The sequence below is a fragment of the Rhinatrema bivittatum genome, chromosome 3 (genome assembly GCF_901001135.1).
Source record: "Rhinatrema bivittatum chromosome 3, aRhiBiv1.1, whole genome shotgun sequence".
NCBI lineage: Eukaryota > Metazoa > Chordata > Amphibia > Gymnophiona > Rhinatrematidae > Rhinatrema > Rhinatrema bivittatum.
Window position 1 is genome coordinate 368,601,631 of NC_042617.1, and position 21,928 is coordinate 368,623,558.

The window sequence follows — 21,928 nt, forward strand, 5'->3', positions numbered from 1 at the left end:
TTAAAAAATATATGAAATTCATAAATACAAAGAACATCATTCTGTTAGAACATGATTAGCCTCCAGGGCCATTAATCTGGCATCTTCATGTCCTGATGCGATGAATGTAGGAAAGGGCGAATCTAATTCTGATCTATAGTAAATCTCTCATTGGTGACTCAGTTAAATATTTGTAGAGCCCAATTGTTTTAATTCTTTGTTCTGAAACTCTTTTATACAGAGAAATTTTTTGAAATGAAGAAGGGGCAGTGTAAGGATGCACTAGAAATTTACAAACGATTTCTGACCAGAATGACCAGAGTTTCTGAATTTCTTAAAGTTGCAGAGGTAAGAGATTTTTAGGACTACTTTCTGTTGGAAGTTTCTTAGGATTTGTTGAAAAGCGCTGTTGCTTTTTTCTGTCAGGCCAGCAATATAAACAGATTTGCACAGAGAATAGACTTCTGTTGGAAGCCAGCCAAGTTATAGTAGTCGCATCTTAAATGCTGAAGGAAACGGCTCCTGGGTGGATTGTCAAGTAGCTAAATCTGAGGAAAGTAAGCAAACTCTCCCCCAAGGGCACAGATGGTTTTCATAATCGGGGTATTGGTGGCCCACTCTCTTAGATTGCCGTTGTCTGCCGTGCTGAGAGAGGAACTTCTGTTCCCATGCCAGCAGTCCTCCGCACAGTTGTTTTGGGATTCTGTTTTCCCTAAGCCTGGAGCCTCGGCCCAATAGTCCGACTCCTGCATCCATTGCAAAGAAGTATGAGGCTTGACAGCCCTTGGCCGCAAGACCCTCAAGCAAATGAGGCCTCTTAGCACTATGCAGACAAACCCATGGGAATTCAGGCTCCATGCATGCCGCAGAGACTGGTCCATGCCTCTCCTAGCCCAGCCACACGCGCTTCAGCGGCCTGTGCTGGAAGCGGCTAGACTAGATGGTAAGGCAGGACCAGGAGATCTGTGTTCATTCTGTTTACTTTAAACTGAAGTGTGTCGAGTTAATTCATGGAACGGAACCAGTGGTTGTGCAAGAGCCCCAGCCGGTGGCAAACACCACCAGTCCAGGCAGGTGACAGACTACTTATTTTGGGGGCGGGGGCTATAATGTTATAGGAAAATCGCATGCTGAGGAAAATGTGAAGAGGAATTGGGAAAAATCACATTTGGAAGTGCTGCATTTGAACATTGCTTACTTCTGGGCAGGGGTGCAGTTTGTTTTGCTTTAATGGTGTGAGAGGTATCATGAGGGAAGGGGATCAGGGCTGGGTGCCACCTTAACTGCTAACTCCCAGTCTTAGCCAGTTAAATCTTTTGAAAATTTACCCCCCCTTTTTAATAACTGTATTTCGTGATTATTTTGCCAAATAGATGATCTTGGCCTTTTCATTTTAAAGGCCATGCAGTTTGTATTCTCTTCAAGCTTTTTCTCCTTTGATTCCCATTCCTACAGTTAATCTTCGCCATTATTACAGAGACCTTTGTAATCATTGTCATTTTAAATTGTCTAAGGGCATGGGGCATGCACTGTCTGTCATAAAAGCTTTTTTTTTTTTTTTTCTCATTATGTGGGACCTTAAAGCCATTTATCATTTCAGATTTACAGTTTGATCCTTTCTTTGCGATTTATTTTAGATTTTTTGCACTCCTCCTAGTTTTTTTTCTTATTGTACAGGAAGTCATTTTTCTTCCTGGCTATTTATCAACAAAATCTGTCTTTAGCAATTCAATTTTATTTTACTGAGATGAAAAAGAAACCCAATGTACATGATAGATAAATTACTGAACAGTTCTTCCTCCTGAACCACTAAATGATAGGAATGAACCATCATTAAGATTTATCCAGTTCAGTTTTTATAGTCTAGATATGCAAACCAGATTTAAGATCTTAGGAACTGAATGAAAAATGTGGTGGTCCACACTGAATAGATCATCTGAGTCTAAACTGAAGCAAACTAGACCTGAAAGCATGGAGATTTGGCAGTGACTGCAAACCACTGGTTGACAACTCACCTTTAATCTGTTGCACTCTGTCCCCCAACTGCTATGGTCTTTTATCTCTCTCGGTGGGCCAATGCAATAAGACCTGTGCTAGTTGGCTGTACGTATTTTTTCTTGCACGTGTGGCAAAAGCCAGGCCCCTTTTGGGATGTAATAAGGGGATGGCATGCAAATGATATACATGCAGAAAATCCACGCAAAACAAATATCCGCGCATATATGCACACACTAAAATGCGTGCTGAAGGCCCTGTGCAATAAACCACGCATAAACCCGCATTAATGTGGTGACCGGGATTGATTCTCTGTTGAAGGCCTTTAAGACAAGTATGACAGTGGTCTGGGAGTGGGGCTGAAGGTGGATAAAGCAGTGTCTGACCCCTTCATGATCTGTCACTGACGCGAAGGAGCTATAATGGCAGATGCCAGTGAGTGGGGGAAAAGCAGCAGAGGTTTGGAAGGGGCTACAGAAACATTTGGTATTTCTGACATGTGCCTGTTCCCTCTCCAACCTTTCTTCTGGCTTCGGCCGCTTAATTTTTTGACCTACAGATAGGAACGTACACTTAACTCCTGTCCTGACCCAGGCGCTATAAAAAACCTGCTTAAAAAAACCCCCTCACACCAATGCCAGCGCAGCTCTCTGCTTTGCCCATGAATAGTTAATAGCCTCCTTTGCATGGCATTAGCATGGACTCGCGCTAAACCAGCTGCGGCTTTTTGAGTGGGTTTGTGTACGCATTTTGTTACATTCACATGTAAAATTAGCACGGGAAGATGCACGTAATAGGTGCAAAAACGCATGGCAGGTTTACCTGGCCCACCAAGACTTCCATCTTCCTCACTTGGTCTCTTGCTGCCTTCCAGTCTCCCGTTTTCCTTTCTAGCATTTCTCCTAGGCTCATCCTCATGCGTGTCATTAGCAGGAACATGTGGAGGACCGGAGTTGCAAGGCTTTTTGTTTCATGGGATGGAAGGCACCCTTGATGCCCTGCCTGCTGTAAGCACATGCAGCCATGTGCCTTGGGGGAGACCACTTTGGAGGGGGGTAGGCAGGTCACAATTTCCCTGAAAGATTTTCTAGGTGACTGAGCAGCTATTTTGTGCCTAATGTTGCCTATTAACCATATAATTTACATCAGCTACAGTTTATGTACAGTTGAAAATTGCAGTGCTTTAAAATTCTCGCTGTGAAACTTTTTTAAAACCATTTTTTCCCCCCACAGCAAGTTGGGATTGATAAAGGAGATATTCCCGATCTTACTCAGGTGAGTAGCACCTTTTACATCATTTTAAAACAGGAAACTGCATGTTTAATTACAAAATTGCTTTCACTGTAAAATGTTACTGACAGAGGATCATAGGAAACAGGTTTTGCTGTATATTAGATGACTTATTTTTGACTTAAATACTCAAGTGGTTTTGCTGTTGTGGACAAACTCAACAAAGGGGCAAAGCTACTTTTTAAAACTTTGTGATATGAAATGTTAACTTAAAACTCTAAGGGCCAATTTACTAAACGTTTTACCATTTTGTGTCAATAGGGGAAATAAATCATAGTAAATCAAACACAAAGTTTAGTAATAGTCTTCCATGATTAATAATTGCTCGCTCTTAAAATGTGAACAAAGCGATATAATGAAATTGTCAGCTATGTATGGCTTTTCTCATGAAGGCATTTTATGGTCAGTTGGCGAGCAGGATGATCAACCATGCAAGTGGGCAATGTCCTCTGGTGCTGAATGCATCTAAAGCCTGAAAGATAGGCACAACAGTTCCCATGCAAGCCTTCTCAGGCTGTACAGCTGCTTAGTGATTGGACCCTGTGGTCTTTCAAGTGGTTTCTGGCTAATTTCACCCTTTTCTGTGCTGTGGGCTACGTCATGCATCCCTTTTAGGTCCTTAGATGTTGGGCAATTTTTAGAGCTTTTTTTCTTTCATTTCAACATCTCTCTGCCACTGCCATGGAATTTTTTGATCCCAGTAAGGTTTTGGGAACTTTCTGTTGGCCTTCTTTTTCACTGCAAAAATGTAGTTTGTTTTTGCTGTTTATCTCAGTGTCAGAAGCAAACTAGTAGCTTCAAGTATTGCCCCTTGAGCAATTGAAAAATGTCCAACACAGATCATCGCAGGGATTGCATTCTGTGGATGACATTCTCCTAATTGTGCAACTTTCTTAAGATGTCCCTTAGGGCTGTAGTCTTGTCTCAAGATAAACATCTAGGTCTTGAACCTTCTGTAATATAGAAATCAAGTTACCATCAAAATTAACAGATGTGGGGGTGACACATGGGCACGGTTCACTTAATATAATGATTTTGGTCTTAAGTATGATGATGTTAGCATGTAATCAACTTTGTATGGAGCTCAGTGAGAGAAATTGAGTAAGCAACCATGTAGATTTGAGAGAAATATTCAACATAGTTAAAACACAAACTGTGAGGAGCTGTAGAAAGGCAACTTGGTGGCAGATGACATTTCATGTAGACAAATGCAATTGATGTACATAAGGAAAAATAATCCTAACTATAGATACACAGTACTGGGTTCTGTATTAGTCACCACCCAGTAAAAGGAGCTTGATGTCAATGTGGACAATGCATTAAAATCCTCAGCTCAGTGTGCAGAGGTAAAAAAAACCAAATAGAATTTTAAGAATTATTCAGAAAGGAACAGATCTATTGTGATTACATCTATTGTGAGTTTTGTGTTCAGTTCTGAGTGTCAAATCTCAAAAAATGTAAAGCAGAGCTAGAGAAGGTACAAAGAAGGTTGACAAGTGATAAAGGAGATGTAATTCCTCCCTTATAAAAAGAGGCTAAACAGTTTTGGGCTGTCCAGCTTGGAGAAGAGGCAGCTGAAAAGGGGGATATGATAGAGTGGGGTGGAATAAATAAATAGGGAATGGTTATTTCCCTTTCAGACTAGAGGACATGCCATGAAACTAATGGGTAGAGATTTAAAGCAAATTGGTGAAGATATTTTTTTTTCACTCAACACATAATTAACATGTGACATGTGTTACCTTTAAAAATTGTCCTGGGGAAAAAGTACCTGTAGACATTTGCATCTGCTTTTTCTGTGGATGCTTTTTGTAAAGAAAACAAAGTGCATGGTTCTGAAAATGCAGAACTCTGCACATTGTTGCTCTGAGTGAGGTGGTCAGATTTGCAGATGACCCAAAATTATTCAAAGTTGTTAAAACACAAGCAGACTGTGCAAGGAGCTGCAGAAAGAATTTAACCATTCTGAGGAGCTGGGCATATACCTTTATTAATTTAGACAATTAATATTCCGCCTTTCTCAACAAAAATTTACAAGGCAGATGAAGTGTAAGAAACTTTTTTAGTTTCATTACAAAGGAATATACTAACTAGTTGGGGAGGTTCAGAGCTATTCAGTAAAGGAGAGGTTTGTGTTTTACTCTGCCATGTGGGAGCTGCATGCAAATGGTGTGCTTTAGCTGTTTATCACCATCAGGCACCATCTTAGGAGCATGATTTTGGTTAGACAGGTTGTAGCTTTCTAGTTGCCTTTCCAAAGAGCAGGAGCTCTGACTCTTGTTCCTTATTTTTCTAACAGATCCCAGAAGGAGTGTCTCTTATCCCTTTTTTGTGGGTCAGCCTGAATCCCGACTGCCTTTGAGCTTTTTACTCTCGTAATTCTTTTTGGAGAAATTTCAATGTGAGAGCCTTCTGTGAACTGGTCACAGAGGTTTGGGGCATTCCTGTGTGTGGTTAAATTTAAGGGTAGGGAAGTCCTGTAGTGTTCTACCACTCCTTCAGGGTGTAGAGCTGACTGTGACCAGGTGCAGAGGAGCTTCATCTTTTAAATTATCTGTCCTTGATGACTATATCCTCTTTCGGAAGACTAGAGTGTTTTCCGACTCTCTTCATAACAACATAAGATATGCCATACTGGGTCAGACCAAGGGTCCATCAAGCCCAGTATCCTGTCTCCAACAGTGGCCAGTCCAAATTACCAAGTACCTGGCAAGTAACAAACATTAAATCTCAAGCTACTGTTGCTTATTAATTAATAGCAGTTTTTTAAACCAAGCCTTTTTTAAACCCAGTTACACTAACTGCCGTAACCACATCCTCTGGCAATGAATTCCAGAGCTTAACTATGTGCTGCGTGAAAGAATTTTCTTAGATTTGTTTTAAGTGAGCTACTTGCTAACTTCATGAAGTGCATCCTAGTCCTATTATTTGAGAGATTAAATAACAGATTTACATTAACTTGTTCAAGTCCTTTCAAGATTTTGTAGACTTCTATCATATCCCCCCTCAGTCATCTCTTCTCCAAATTGAACAGCCCTATCTTCCTTAGCCTTTCCTCATAGGGCAGCCGTTCCATGCCACTTATCATTTTCGTCACCCTTCCTGTCTCTTGTTTTGATTTTTATATTTATTTTGGGTTCAGAGACTTTTTTTTTTTTTAACTGATTGCCTTTGGTACCAGGGAATAAGTTACCAACTCATTTGGCAAGAGATGTCTTTCATTCTGAATTAATCTGTGAGGAAAGATCTGCCCATGGCAAGGCGGGAAGGAGCTGAAGTTATGATCTAGGAATTGTATATGCTGCTGACTCAAGTGAGAGGTGCTTGAGAAGGGAATACTCACTTGGTACTTACAGAATGATTTAAGAAGACTCAGATAATGTTTGAGAAATGGGACTTGTGTTCTGATAAACTTTTGGGACTGGTAGTCTAACCACTCTACAGTGGGAAGAAGTAGTGATAAATGTGAGAATGAAATGAGGATTGAACTATCTTCAGTCTGAGTAATTGGGATGGGAAAAAGATCAAGTATGAAGAAGTGTGATTCCAGAGGAACTAAGACTTTACTAATGGGCCGATACAGAAAACTGCACGGGAGAGTGGTGAGCGCCTGCTTTCCCGACACGCGCACAGGCCACTCTCCTGGGCGCGCAATTCAGGAAGCCCAGGTATGCTAATTAGGGCCCGTGGTAAAAAGTGGCACTAGGGACACTAGCACGTCCCTAGCGCCTCCTTTTTGACAGAAGCGGCGTCTGTCAGCGGGTTTGACAGCCGACGCTCAATTTTACCGGTGTCTGTTCTTGAACCCGCTGACAGCTACGGGTTCGGAAAATGGATGCAGACTAAATTGAGTGTCTGTCTTCCAACCCACGGGCAGATTTAAAATTTTTTTTGCTTTTGGGGTCTCCGACTTAATATCACTATGATATTAAGTTGGAGGGTGTACAGAAAAGCATTTTTCTGCTTTTCTGTACACTTTCCCGGTGCCGGCCGAAATTAAGGGGTAATAGTGCGTCGAAAATGTGCGGCCAAACGCGGGCTAACAGTGTACTCCGCCGGAGTGCACTTTACTGTATCGGTCCGTAAGAGAGTGAGATTACAAGCTTATTAATCCTTCTGCTGTCCTATTTATCAGTTTTATTTAAATGCTAAATTAACTACTGTAAATATTCTTCAGTCATCTAAGCAACTATCAGTAAAGAAGCTGGAAACCACATTGCTTCTCAGTGTGCTTTTTGGATACAAAAGACACGGATTATTATCAGTACTGTTTACAGTGGCAGGAAAAGGGTTTGTACTGGAACTAATGCAAAAGAGCTTTGAGGTTAAGCCTCCCCCCACCCCAACAAACTCAGAGGTGAAATGCTATCCATGTAGAGATTTGAGGGAAACTGAGAGCAGATAGGGTCCATATAATTCTGTGTGCTCCTGGGTGCAGTCTGAGGGATCTTTCCCACCCAGGGGTTACATGTGAAAAATATAAATCTGTTAACACATCTGTACAATGTCAGTAGAACTAAAACATAACTGAACTATCTGCATTCACCCAATTTTCCTATCTCATCTAAAGCTCTGATCATTTAGCACATCTGTAGGGGCCTTCATTTTCGGCATTGATTTTTAAAAAATTTCACTGGAATTTATCAGGGTTTATTATGACAAGGACCACAAACAGGAGAAAATCTGTGAAAAAATGTGACTCTCTATTTTTCTGATAGAAGCTAGGGAAACACCCCCCACCCCCCCCAATATTTAGCAGATTTTCCCCACTCAGTAGCTTCCTTATTTTTACCCTCTTCTCCAGCCTAGTCTTGTCCCTTTCTTCCCCCACATCCCCAATGAGAATCTCCCTCTTCCAACAACATCTCCTTTCCACTACGGCAGCATGCTTGCTGAGGCTCCCGCGCTCTGCACTTCTCTTTCTTTTTTTTTTTTTGTGGGGCCAGGGAGTCTGCCTGGAAAGTGCTTTTGATGGGCGGGGCCCACTTCATATGCTGCATTGCTGGTACCAAGCAGCAGCTACTTTGGCTGCTTGGTGGTAGGGGGAGGTGGGACTTGAAACAGCACATCAGCAGCACTGGAGGGAAAGTGCTTTCGCTGGTGGACTTGAAACACTGCAGGCGTGTTGGCCTGCTACTGGCTTCCAGCAATTGCTGGAGGCCTTGAGACGCTGTCTCTGCAGCTCTGGAGCTGCTCTTTAATCAGCCTAAAATTAGGGTGAAAATTGGCTTAAACTAATTATCACTTTTGGAAAAATCTAGGAATTTGAGTGAAAATTTGTTTAAACTGAAAACAAAGGTTTCCCCCCCCCCCCCTACACATGCATTAGCCTGTGAGAATATTTTCAACTCTTTGTCAGGTTCTAATCTGTGGGATAGAGGGAGGCTATTCCAGAGTTTATAGCCAACAACTCAGTATGCTTTGGAACATAACATATATGCATACGACTGTCCTTTTAATGGTAATTCTACCCATTTTTCCTGATCGGAAGACCATGAGTTCTGCACCAGTGTATAAGGAGTTAATACTTCTTTCCAATACTTAGGGCCAGTGTCCTGTAGTGATTTAAATATGTTCATTATGTAACCCTATCCCCGAGAATTTGTTACTCTTTGGTGCTGGAACCTTCCCAGGCTAGCTGTGGCATGCTCTCTTCTTTTCAGGCTTGGATTCTTTGTTGAGTGTAGAGAAAGATTACTTCCAAGACCCCGAGTGCTAAAGGTGGCTCCTCATGTCCTTTATTTTCCCTAGGGAGGGGGGTAGGTTATGTCCCAGTGAGTGCTGGCGGTGCCAAATAAAGTTGATGGAGCCACTGTGTTAGTGTCCAAATGAATTACTGTTGAAAATGAGTGAAAATGACACAGCACAATACTTTTTACAGTATCTTCCTCAATCTGTGTGGGAATATTGGCTGCCAGAGCCAGGGGACTTCTACTTTCCAGGACTGAGAAAAAGAGTCCCCAGGTGGGTAGGGTGTCCTTTAGATGGGCAGGACAACCCTCCAGTTGGCATAGATACAATGTTACTGTCTCTGCATAGACATAGACATAGAGACAAGAACATAAGACTTACCATACTGGATCAGACCCCAAAGGTCCATCAAGCCTAGTATCCTGTTTCTAACAGTGGCCAAGCCAGATCACAGGTATCTGGCAGGATCCCGAGGGGTAGATAGATTCCAAGCTGCTTATCCCAAGAATAAGCAGTGGATAACTCTCTCTCCCCACAATGGCAGCAGTAGCTCCTGTGACATAGTAAGGGCAAAGGCTATCGCTTGCCAGTATTCAAAACGGTGCCGATAGCCTTTGCCCTCACTATGTCACAGGGGCTGATGGTCAGCTGGCAGCCGACGGCCCGAGTGCAGGAAGTGGCTCCCGGATCCCCGCTGGACTTTTGGCAAGTCTTGTGGGGGTCAGGAGGGTCCCCCAAGACTTGCCAAAAGTCCCTGGTGGTCCAGTGGGGGTCCGGGAGCTATCTCCTGCACTCAGGCCGTCGGCTGCCAGCAATCAAAATGGCGCCGATAGCCTTTGCCCTTACTGTGTCACAGGGGCTAATGTTGCCATTGGTCGGCCCCTGTTACATGATAGGAGCACAAGATGGCGCCGTCAGCCGACGGAGGGAGGGCAAGAGACACTCCGGGACCCCTGCTGGATCACCAGGGAATTTAGGCAAGTCTTGGGGGGGGGGGGGTCAGGAGGGGAGGGGGTGTTTAAAATTGCCAGTTTGACGGTTGAATGATTCGGCCATGATGTGTTGTATTCGTGGAAAATCGTGATACGTTTCGCGATGCAACAAATACAACGAATCCGGCCATATACGTTGCAGATTTGCGATATGTTGCAAATGAATGCACACCCCTATTTGATCATGCTGTCATCACTATTGCCAAGTAGCTCCAGCGCTGTTACCTCTTGCACCAAATCCTGTGTTCCACTAAGGGCAAGTTCTAAAATAGTTTTCCCTCTTGTTGGTTCTTGTACCAGGTGCTCCATGAAGCAGTCATTTATTTCAGCCAAGAACTTTTACCGCTGTATCATGTCCTGATGAGACATTCACCCAGTCAATGGGGTAACTGAAATCCCCCATTATTACTGTGCTAGCCTCCCTAATTTCTTTTAGCATTTCATTGTCTGTCCATTCTAGCCAGATGGATGGTAAACACCCCCACTGCTATTTTATTCCCCTTTTCACCTGGAATTCCTATCCATAAAGGTTCAACATTGCGTTTTGTTTCCTGCAGAACTTTTATCCTGTTTGACTCAATGCCCTCTTTAATATATAGTGCCCCCCTCCTCCAATTTGATCCAGCCTATCATTTCAATATAATTTGTACCCTGGTATCATAGTGTCACATTGGTGCCACTTTGCCACAGTCTAGGTACAGTACCTTGGAGCTCTTTCCCCATTCTGATGATCTAACCATAGATTTAATGAGAACTGATGATAAAACTCCAATTCTGGAACCCAAAATAGGCTGCAGTGCTTCCCCGATTGATTGTAATGGCAAACAAATGAATTTAAAATAACCAAAACCAAATTTTTTTGGTGGGGGGGAGGGGTGAAACTAAAGAAAAAAAATTGAGGTCCCCATGAAATAAATGAACAAACATTCTTTTCTCTGCTCATGCTAATACATGTTATAGTAATTGCTGCATGTCCTTCTATAATATTGATCTTTCAATTTCATCATCCCACCTCAGATTATGTTTACTCAGACATTACACCGATCGTACATCTAAATGTGTGATCTACAGTCTTTAATGTGCATTGTATTTCTTTATTTAGGAAAAACTTCTCATATGATAAAAACATTTCATTGAACACCAACGTTGCCTCATAATTAAAAGGATGTAAGCACCTATTTTTGCACATTGTGTGGGGTGCAGACATGCATTTTCTGATTTAAAATGTTGGGTTGTGCATCAGGTTCTTTCATCTAGACACGGTGGTGACATCACCTGCCTTTTATCTGAATGTGAACAGTAGTGGACTTATACATTACAGACTATTCATCTCCGTGGCCTCAATCTTCATATGGCATGGGAATCACTTTTGTGAGGACTTTGTATTTCAGCTATTTTTGTGACTTATCCAATTTTAATTGGTTCTTTTAAATGATACTTTCTTGATTGACAAACTCACATGAATTTTTTCGACCATTCCCATTTTATGTGGATTTGTTCTCACAGGAAGATCTTAGCGTTCCAGAAGTTAGAGCCCCCGAAGCAGATGATCAGAGCATTGAAACATGGCTATGCTGGGCCGATATGAATGCTGTTGAATCCTCTTGAACAACAATGAAATGAGTCATAGTACAAGTGACATGACTTTAGTCTTAGGCAACAATTGATGCTTGAGCGGCATTCCACACTGAAAAGAGAAGTTTTTTCCTTTTTATAATATTGGACTTGATTTTGGCTCCGAATTTTTTGCATGGTTCACATGGGGCTATGATTATAAGCTCGGAGGCTGTTTATGAATAGATTTGATATCCTTAAAGAACTGATATTGCACTATGTGACAGCTCTTTCATGATAAATTTCTATTTAGACTGAAAACTTATTTCAGTTTACATCCACGGTAATATTTTTGATGGGTAGATTTGTGGTAATTCTAAATATATTTTTTGTTCCTAATATTATGAGTCATAATATGCTCCTTTAAGGTTAAACCTGCTTGAGAATAAATGAAAGATATCAACTTATGAATCTCATCATTCCAAAAAAAAACAAAACAACCCAACAAAATACCAATGTGATTTACAGACTGTAATGATTAACCCATATATAGTATAAAAACATTATATAAAACAAAAGTTAACAAAAAAAGCAGCAATAAAACCAATCTATAAGCAGTTTAATATATAATATTCTCTACCTGTAGGGACCTTCATTTTCAATTTGTATTCTATTTTTCCTGTGATTATGTATTTATTACAAGAATAAAAATTATACTTACATGGAAAATGGCAGGTCTTTTTCCCTACCTATCTGTCCCATTTTAACATTGATAAATTCCCAGGAAAAACAACAAAAACTGAAAACCACAGGTCCCTGTTTATCTACTGTCTATTACCATTTCTAGGCAGTTCACAAAAAACATACATAATCATAAAGCAAACATGCATAGAATAAAAACGCACAAACATTATAAAAAAAAGAACCCCAGCCTCAGTACACCAGTTGTTGTGCCTGTTGCACAAATTGTATGCTGTTTGTCCAATACAAAGATGACTCAGCCTGTAGCTTGCTAATCACCCATATGTGAGGACTAGCATCCTGCTTGTCCTGGGATAAAGCAAAATTGCTTACCTTGTAATAGGTGTTATCCCAGGACAGCAGGATGTAGTCCTCACGAAACCCACCCGCTACTCTGTGGAGTTGGAACCGATAAGTTTTATTATTTTACTAGCCGTTAAGCCCGTAACAACGGGCTACATTTAAAAAAAATTTTCGGTCCATTTCCTTCCCACTTCCTCCCCCTCTAGTCTCCCACCCCTCACTCTCTCCTCCCTCCCCCCACCTCACTCTCTCCTCCCCCTCCCCTCCCCCCACCTCACTCTCTCCTCCTCCCTCCCCCCACCTCACTCACTCCCCCTCTCTCAATCCCCTCCCCTTTCAGCTCATCCACACCCGGCAGACGGGGGGGGTATCCCTCGCCCGCGCGCCATCGCCGCCACTGCTCCTCCCGCTCCTGCTTCTTGTTGTTGTCGTCTCCGCCACCGCAGCTACTACTCTTCCCGCTCCTGCTCGTCGCCGCCGCTGCCGCTCGCCATTTTTTTTTTTTTTTCGGGCACGCTCTGCTCTGGCCGACGTGCTGCCCGCACATGCGCGGTAGAGTTGCTCTCTACTGTGCATTTGCGGCACGTCGGTCAGGGCTCCCTTATCTAGTAGATTTTTTGGCTAACGCCCATTGCTACAAACGAGACTGAAGGGAGACCCCTGTGGCTGAGAATATCATAGCATGCCAAGCATGCTCAGTGGGCACACTGTGCCAGTCAAATGCTTCTAGAAACTTTGACAGACGTTTTTCCGGAATAGGGCTCAGTCAGTGATGTCACCCATATGTGAGGACTACATCCTGCTGTCTGGGATAACACCTATTACAAGGTAAGCAATTCTTCTTTACTGTAACTCCAGCTATGTTGGCTTGCCTAAAAAACAACTTAAAGTATGCCAGACTGTGCAGAATGCCACAGTATGAATGACTGTAGTTCTTGGTTGAAAGAAGCATATTACACCTACTTTGATAATGCTCCATTGACTTGTCAGTGGCATATTCAACATTTTAAATAGGTGTAGCGGACCCTATGGTTTTGCTACACATAAGCCCTGGGTGTTAAGTTCAGCTATTTATTTATTTGTGCAATTTTTATATACCGTTGCACAGAAAACAAGTTTCTATCTCTACGGTTACAAATAAAAAAAAAAATTCATCACGCAGCTTTGAAAGGAAAGAAAAGGTACAATAAAATCATAAAACTAAGAAGCATTTTTCAATTATTAAACTAAAAAACAGTAAAATGATAGATGCAAGTGCAATAAAAAGTAATATAATCTCATTAAATAATTAAACTAAAAGAAAAAACAAAGGTTTAGCCGCTTTTGGTAATTATCCTAACTCTCAACTATCCTCTTGGAGATTAGTCCCATATGCTGTTGAAAACACCACGTTTTTAAATCTTTTTTTAAATCTCATCAGATTCTGCTGTAATCTTAGATCTTGTGGCAGACTGTTCCAAAGTTTTGTAGAGGATGTATTGGTGAGGAAGTTCTATTCAAATTTAGCCCCTCCTTCTGCAGGATCTGGAATGGCCGTCCCCCTGGGTGTGATATATAAAGGCTCCCTTGCCACAGCTTGGGAGGCAGTCCCTAACGGCTGGAAGAGAGTTCAGAGGTAGACAGGAGCTCATCTTTTGTTGCTTACCTGCAACTTCATTATATGTTTGATAGCTACTCTATGAATATGACGGTCTGATTGTCCGATTTTTTTTTATTTTCCAGTGCATTTAAAAATAATCACCAGGGTCATAACATTCAACCCCTTGCGTTATGCCATCATAGTCCAAAAGAAATGTAGTGAGCCAATGAAAATATATCCGTATCTAATAAAGTACTTGGTTTATATTTAAATGGTTTTGCTATCAAGTTCCCACCTTTTTCAGGGGGATCTTCCTTCTTTAAAGCTCATTTGTGGACTGTGCATCATTCTTGAATATTCTAAAACAGATACCCATGCCAGAAACAGTATTCAAAGGTGGTAATTATGCACAACTGAAACAAAATCTCGGTGAAAATGGAAGATGTACTAGGGCAAATTGACAAACTAACGAGAAGCAAATCACCTGGACCAGATGTCATACATCCCAGAGTGCAGAAAGACTTGGAAAATGAAATTGCGGAACTGCTTTTCGTAATTTGTAAACTAACATTACCATAAATGATTTTACTTGAAGATTGGAGGGTTGCCAGTGTAACGCCAATTTTTAAAAAGGAATCATCCGGTGATGCAGGAAACTATAGACTAGTGAGTTTGATATCTGTGCCAGGCAAAATGGTAGAAAGTATCATAAAGAACAAAACTGTTGAACATATAGAAGATAGGCATAGTTTAATGGGACAAAGCCAAAATGGATTTAGTTAAGGGGAAGTCTTGTCTTACCAAAATGCTACTTTTTTTTTTGATGGTACAAGATATCACCTCTGTATATTTTTTGAAAAATGTTTTTTTTTTTATTTTTAAACCTCTACAATTAAGTATATATTTTTTAAAGATTCTTTCTTTAAAACATGATCTACCAAACAAATTTGGAAAAACAAAAATTAAGGAGAGAAGGAAGGTGTCATACAATTTTCTGTTTCACTACATCTAGTAGTGTATGCCATATAATCATTAACCAACTTCCTCCTGCCTACTATTTGTTTTATATATCTCTATTCTAGCGTGTCTTCAACTTTATTTTTTTAGTGATTTAAAACAACTTTTTGTATGTCTTTCCTCAGAAGAAAAACTTAACGGTCAGTCATTCATATCTATACATCGTCTGCACAATTTATTGACTCTCACAAATATCTTTTCACCTGACTGCTCCATAAATGCCAAAATCATTGATTGTTCAGATGTTGAAACGTCAACTGAAACTACATAGAAAATTTGTCCCGGACTTATCTGAGTGTCTTTCTTTGTCCCAACAAGGCCTTGTTTCAGATCAAAAGATCCTTCATCAGGGGATTTTCATATGCTTCCAGTTCATCAAGTTCTTACGGCGCTTCCCAAATTAATACATTTTAATAAATGAAATGAAATGAAAAATGAACAGGAGATCCGTCCAAGGAAGCTGGGATTAATAGGCAGGCAGGGAGCCAAAGGAACAGTACAGGTGGAGAGGTGAGAAGACAGGATGAAGACTCACAAAGAACTGAAGACCAACTACAGATGGAGATAAGGACCAGGAAATGAATAGAGGAAGGCAAGGAACTCAGGCTGGGACACTGAAGCAACTTACTCTGATAGTAGTGGACCTATTGCCAAGGCAAAGAGGATTTGCAGCAGTGGCCTTTTATAGGCCTATGCCTGTGAGGTCATCATCGCGAACTGCCAGCCTTTTCCCACCACAAGCCCTTTAAAAGTAGTGAGGTCAGGTGCCTATGCTCCTTAGGAGGGCCCCAGGGAGCAGCAGCATTGGGTTGCAGGCAGAATGTGGCGGTCTGTTGTGTGTCTGTTCAGGTGCTGTCACCAGTGTCGGAGCTTATTCCACCGGGCTTGGGGCAAGAGGTAATTGCAGCAGTTCACAGGCCTGCCCTGCAGACTGCCAAATGTATCACTCTCTAGATCACTGGTACATCATCAATATAGCACTTCCATAGCATTATACATGACATGAATGAAGACACAGAAAATCAGGTTCAAATTTTGATGCATACAGATTTATTTATTTATTTATTTTTATTTTTTCTATACCGATGTTCCTGTATACAATACATATCGCACCGGTTTACATGGAACTGAACTGTCGCCTCAGGGGCGGAATACATTATAACATTATAACATGTTGACATAGAACTTAAGGGAAAACGTTAATGAACAAGGTATACTGAGGCAGGGTGAAAAAACTATGTACATTCTGGGTTTGAGAAGGTGATACTGGGTACACCGTCATAAAGAGAATATAAAGTGATGTAGATAGAGGATGACTCTTCAACAAGTTTTAGCTTTCCGGAAAAGCACTGGTGATACAGGGAACGTAGTCGTAAAGAAAATGTAAAGAGGTGAAAGTGATGTGGGTGTTGACTGTCTCTTCCTCCAGTTTTAGAGGCTCCCATAACAGCACCCTTCACTTGGAGATAAAATTTTTCATCAAAAGTGAAAAAAAATGTAGTATTTAAAGCCAAATGAGCCAATTTGTGAATGAATGTAATTGGACGAGTATTGGAAATGTTATCTACAGTAGTACGAATAACTTCCATAGCACCAAGTTGGGGGGGTATATTGGTATATAGTGTTTTGATATAAAAAATTACCAAAATATCATGCCCAAGTTCAGGTAATGCACTCAAAATTTTAATCCTATATAGGAAATCTCATATATATTAATTGGTAGTGGATATGTAAGGTTTCAAGTTTTTGTCAAGAAAAACTGAAATTGATTCTAGCAATGAACTGTTAAAAGAAAGAATTGGCCGTCCAGGCTGATATGAATGCTATTGGATTCTTTGAGTACACTCTTGATGAATGCTGAAGTGCGACATAATACGTATTCTTTAACATTAATTTGTTTGATTGACATTCCACATTGAAAAGTTTTTGTCTTTTTATAATATTGTACTTTGAGATTTTGGCATTGCTCAGCAGTTCTTTATGAATAGATTTGATATCCTTAAAGAATTCATACTGCACTGACAGCCCTTTCATGATAAATTTCTGTTTAGACTGGCCACTTATTTTTCCAGTTTGCATCCACCATAATGTTTGGGCCATATTGAGTCAGTGGCCTATCCTAAGGTCAAACTCTATTGAGAGATTTGCAAAGCTGCAATTTGGAGTTCAGTCCATACATTCATGTCCCATTATTGTCTGGATACAGATTCCAGTCTGGATGTTGACTCCTGGCACACCACCACATTTGGGTAGTCTACTCTTCAGGATCTTTTTGAGGATTAGAGCCCAACTCCATCCCCCCTAAGGCCTCAAGTTCTATTTGAGCTTTTTTAATATCCCACAATAAATGGTTTGCTGCCCTGTTCGCTGGTTACCGTCCTACTCATCCCTCTATCTCCAAACACACACTTTTTTTAATATCTTGGAAGGACAACCCTTAGCTGGTGAATCTATGTGTGTGTGACTGAACTGCTCATTTTCAGGGAAAGGAAAGATACGTGACTGTAGCTCTGAAGGCAGCAGTTCATCAGTCGCACAAACTCCCTCCTCCTTTTCTGGAGTTGAGCTTATTTGCTTAATTGTAAAAACAAAGCACATTTCTGCATTTGCACTTGGCTGGGACCTTTTTGAATGTTCCTAAAACGCTCTGGAAATGCATGTCGTTCTTGATGCCATCACCCATATGTGTGACTAGTATCTTCAGAGAACACCTCTTATAACCTCCTTCGCTTAACTGTGCACAGTTGTGTATGGTAAGTACCATTGTGTAAATAATTTTCCAGAAACTTTTGAATACTAAATAGATGCAGTTCGAATCTTTTTAACAGGTTCTTAGGCTGTGTTAAAACTCCTACAGTACTGTTCCAAAACATTTACTTAATAGAATGTATTAACAGAAGGATAAGTGGATTTATTTAAATGTAGGTCAATGAACCTCTACATTATGCTTCATTCTATCTAAATGTGTGTGTGATAAAATCGACAAAGGAATGGTCTGACTGTCTTGTTTAAGAAACCTGTTAGTAGCCTACCCTCTATAGCATCTCTCATCTCCCACGGCTTTTAGTAGATTTCAGCATTACTAAAGGCCTATTTTATAAATTACCATCCAGTAGCAGTGAGTCATTTATGAATCATTACTGCTGCAGCTTTGCTTTATTCTGTACAGGTCCCAGCACTGCAAGTGATGATTTGAAGTGAAAAAATCTTGATAAATCAGGCCCTCAGCTGGCAAAAAATAAAAACATGTTTACCAGTGAATGCCAATAAGATGTCCTAGGAAATCTGCATTAAGTATTGCACTAAGATGCTCTGATCAGTTTATATATTGGCACAGACTATACACTTTTAAGCCACTTTTTTTTAAAGCTATGAATTTGCAACATAACATCTAATTTCCTAGCAGGTAGGTAGATGGATTCAGTACCAGTGGTCATGCACCTCTTCCAGCGGATGGAGATGGTCAAACTGACGTCATTGTATATATACGCCTGCAGTGACATTAAACTTCCAGTATTCTCCATCTCCAGCAGATGGTGGACTTGTATCTCCCTATTGAGGATTGCTTCAGATTTTAGGAGAAATAAAAGGAAAATTAATTGCCTTGCTCTCCTTTGGTGATACTTATGGTCCCTCCCCCAGTTGAGAATTTCTGAGGTGATTTCCTTGGACCCTTGAATGAGTGCCTTGGTCCGGTAGCTGGTTTGTTTTTTTTTCCAGCCGGCATGGACCTAGCTATTTGTACAGTTGAAAGGCAGCAGGTGCAGGAAGCCGAGCACGGCAGTGACTGCATACACCCTCTCCCCCCCCTAGCCGGAGACAGTCTCTGTACTCAGCACTGAGCACGGGTATGTGATTTAAAAAAAAAAAACAAAAAAAAAACACAGAGGAGGAAAGTTTTATATAGGGCTTTCTCCTTCCCCGGTCTCCGTGCTCGGCGTGCTGTTCAGATATTTGTCCTGGCCCAAGGGAGGTCAGGGACGTGAGCAGCCTCTTTTGATTAGGCCTAACTGAGGCTTTTTCACTGTGTGCTACATGGTAGGGTGCGGCGGTGTTTTCATGTGCTTTTGCCTGCACGTTCGGTAGCGCTCTACAGGATGTTGGTTTGGTTGGTGCGTCTGACTGTGCATCCAGTTTTTGGATGCTTAGTCGGGCATTGGTTTGGGCGTCCAGGTTATAGCACTTACCAGGGTTAACGCAAGTTTACCTATGCGTGCAAATTGGGCGCGTCTGTCATATGCTTAAGTTTGGGATGCCTAGTCTTGAGACGCCTAGATTTTGGCCGGATAAAAAAAAATGGCGCTTATTGTTAAGAAATCTAATCGGCTTTCCCTGTGCACTGCCTGTCATATTCAGGCATCTCAGCCTGGCATGCCCTCTAACTTGTGCCAGTGCTGTTTTGGAGGCTCAGGGAGAATTATCTTCCTCTGATTTTACTAAGCCTGGTTCTTCCCAGCCTGATGAGGTGTGGGTAAAGATGTGTCAGGAGAGATGCCTGATACTGGAACCCCTTAACTGCTTTGTCAGCAGGGGATTGTAGCTCAGTTGTCACAGCACAGGTAGCTCCTGATTTTGGCATGGATCCTTCTGCCCTTTCTTAGGTAGAATTGTTTTCAAGGATTGCATCCTTTTCTTCAGGCACAATCCTCATCCTAGTCCAATCCTGTCAGGACAGAGCTGCAGTCCAGTGCTACTCTTAAGCATCAAAGTACGCCTAGATCAGCAGTAGGCTTTCCTGATAAGGATCTGGATGGTACAGATGACGAGGCCAATCCTAACACGCTGGAGGATGGGGAAATTCCTCTGGGATTAGAACTGTATAGGACAATGTTCAGGTTCTTTTTTAGAGATGAGCTGCCAGCTCTGATATCCCAGACTCTTCAAATGCTGGGAATACCTGGAGCAGATGTCAATTCTAAGCTAAAGACAAATCTCCCCCGCCCTTTTTTTTTTTTTTTTTTTTTAATTTATTTATTTAACAGCTTTTAATATACTGGTGTTCGTGCGGGCACATCACGCCGGTTTACAATAAAACTTGAGAAAGGAGGAAAATTACAAAAAACAGGGAGCGGGTGAGGGAGCAGGTGAGAAAAGGGGGCGGGAGTGAGGGGGATAGATAGAGGAGGAAGGGAAAGCAGCTGAGAAGGTAGAAGAGAATAACCATAATTGAGGTGGAGGTATTTACAGGAGGAGGTATCTACAGCAGGAAGACTGCAGAGGTGTGATAATTTAAAAACTAAAACTTATTTACATTGTACATTCTATACCTTATAACTTATTTACAGCAGTGATACAATTAACTTATGTTAAGCTAATTCAGGTGCCATGTTAGGGAGAAACCCATAGGAGCGTACAGGAAATGCGGTGGGAGGGGGGAGGCGGGGGGCGGAGTCTAGGGGGTGTCTAGGGGGTTGGCTTCATGGGGGGGGGGATAGTCTACAGGGGGATGGTTTCAGGGTAGGCCTGTCTGAAGAGCCAGGTCTTGATGCCTTTTTTGAAAGTGGGCAGGGAGGGTTCAAGACGGAGGTGTGTGGGGAGGGAGTTCCAGAGGGCAGGGCCTGCGATGGTGAAAGCTCTTTCCCTGATGGTGGAGAGATGTGCTGTCTTTAGGGGGGGTGTGTGTAGGGTGCCTGCTAGGGTGGATCTTGTGGGGCGATGGGAAATGTGAAAGTGGGGCATTTTCTTAAGCCAGGCGGAGTTGCTTTTGTAGAGAATGTTGTGAAGTATGGTTAGGGTTTTAATTTGGGAGCGGAAGTGGATGGGCAGCCAATGCAGGTCTATAGGGTCAAAAATGCTTGGGTCCCCTAGCACGCCCCCACATGCTAAAGGAGCGCAGCGTAAAGCCTCTTGTTTTTCCTTGTGATGGAGCCATTCAAGAATTGATTGATCTTGAGTGGGGCACCCCAGAGGCTAATTTCAAAGGGGGTCGAATTTTGGAAGGCTTGTACCCTTTGGATCCAAACAAGCATTTGAAGCAGTAGCAATGACTTTGCAGATAACTTCTTGTGGTTCCTTGGTGGCTCGCTCTTGTTTTCTTCTCTCACAGGCGGTCAATGACTCTATAGCAAATTCCAGGACAGTTATGGAGCCAGCAGCTAACATTATTGCAGATTTGGTCCACACCTCAGCCAGAGGGGTGGCTTCTCTAATAGTGGCCAGACGTCAATTATGACTGAGAAATTGGTCGCCGATGCAATTTCTAAGACAAATCTTATGAAATTGCCCTTTGAAGGCTCGCTCTTGTTTGAAAGCAAGTTGGAGAAACTGGACAGTAAGTGGGGCGAATTACCTGTTCCTTGGTTGCTGGAGGATAAGAAGCAGATGCTGCGCTCCTTTAGCGTGTGGGGGCGTGCTAGGGGATCCAAGCATTTTTGACCCTATAGAGGAGCAACCTTTCAAAGAACTCGGCCTTTTGATAGGTCTCAGTCCTTTCATCCCAGACAGTCCAGACGGGGCATGGGCTAGGGTAATAGAACCCTCCCGAACCTCCCAATGAAGGTGTGCAGACCCACCTCCAGGAACAGGAGATAAGGGGACACATATTTTTTTTTTTTTATCAGAGGTGGGTCAAAATCACAAGAAGTCAGTGGGTCCTGGAAGTGATATGAGAAGGATATGCACTGGAGTTTCGCAGTTTTCCTTGGGGCATGTTCATGGTGTATCTCTGCCACTCCCCACAGAGAAAGCAGGCAGTGGAGTGTACATTATCAAGGCTTCTCAGTCTGAGAGCTGTGGTTCCAGTGCCTATGTCTCAAGAAAATATGGGTCGATATTCCATTTCGTTGTC

At 41.9% G+C, this 21,928-nt stretch overlaps 1 protein-coding gene across 13 annotated transcripts in view; it reads left to right on the top strand.

Moving 5' to 3' along the window:
• SNAP91 (synaptosome associated protein 91) overlaps positions 1-21,928 on the top strand; it is a 384,555-nt gene that overhangs the window by 153,234 nt on the left and 209,393 nt on the right. For all 13 annotated transcript variants that reach the window (XM_029595502.1, XM_029595503.1, XM_029595501.1 and 10 more), the window contains 2 exons: positions 221-327; positions 3,208-3,249. In XM_029595502.1, coding sequence (XP_029451362.1) covers positions 221-327; positions 3,208-3,249 — 149 coding nt within the window. The remainder of the gene's footprint in view (positions 1-220; positions 328-3,207; positions 3,250-21,928) is intronic.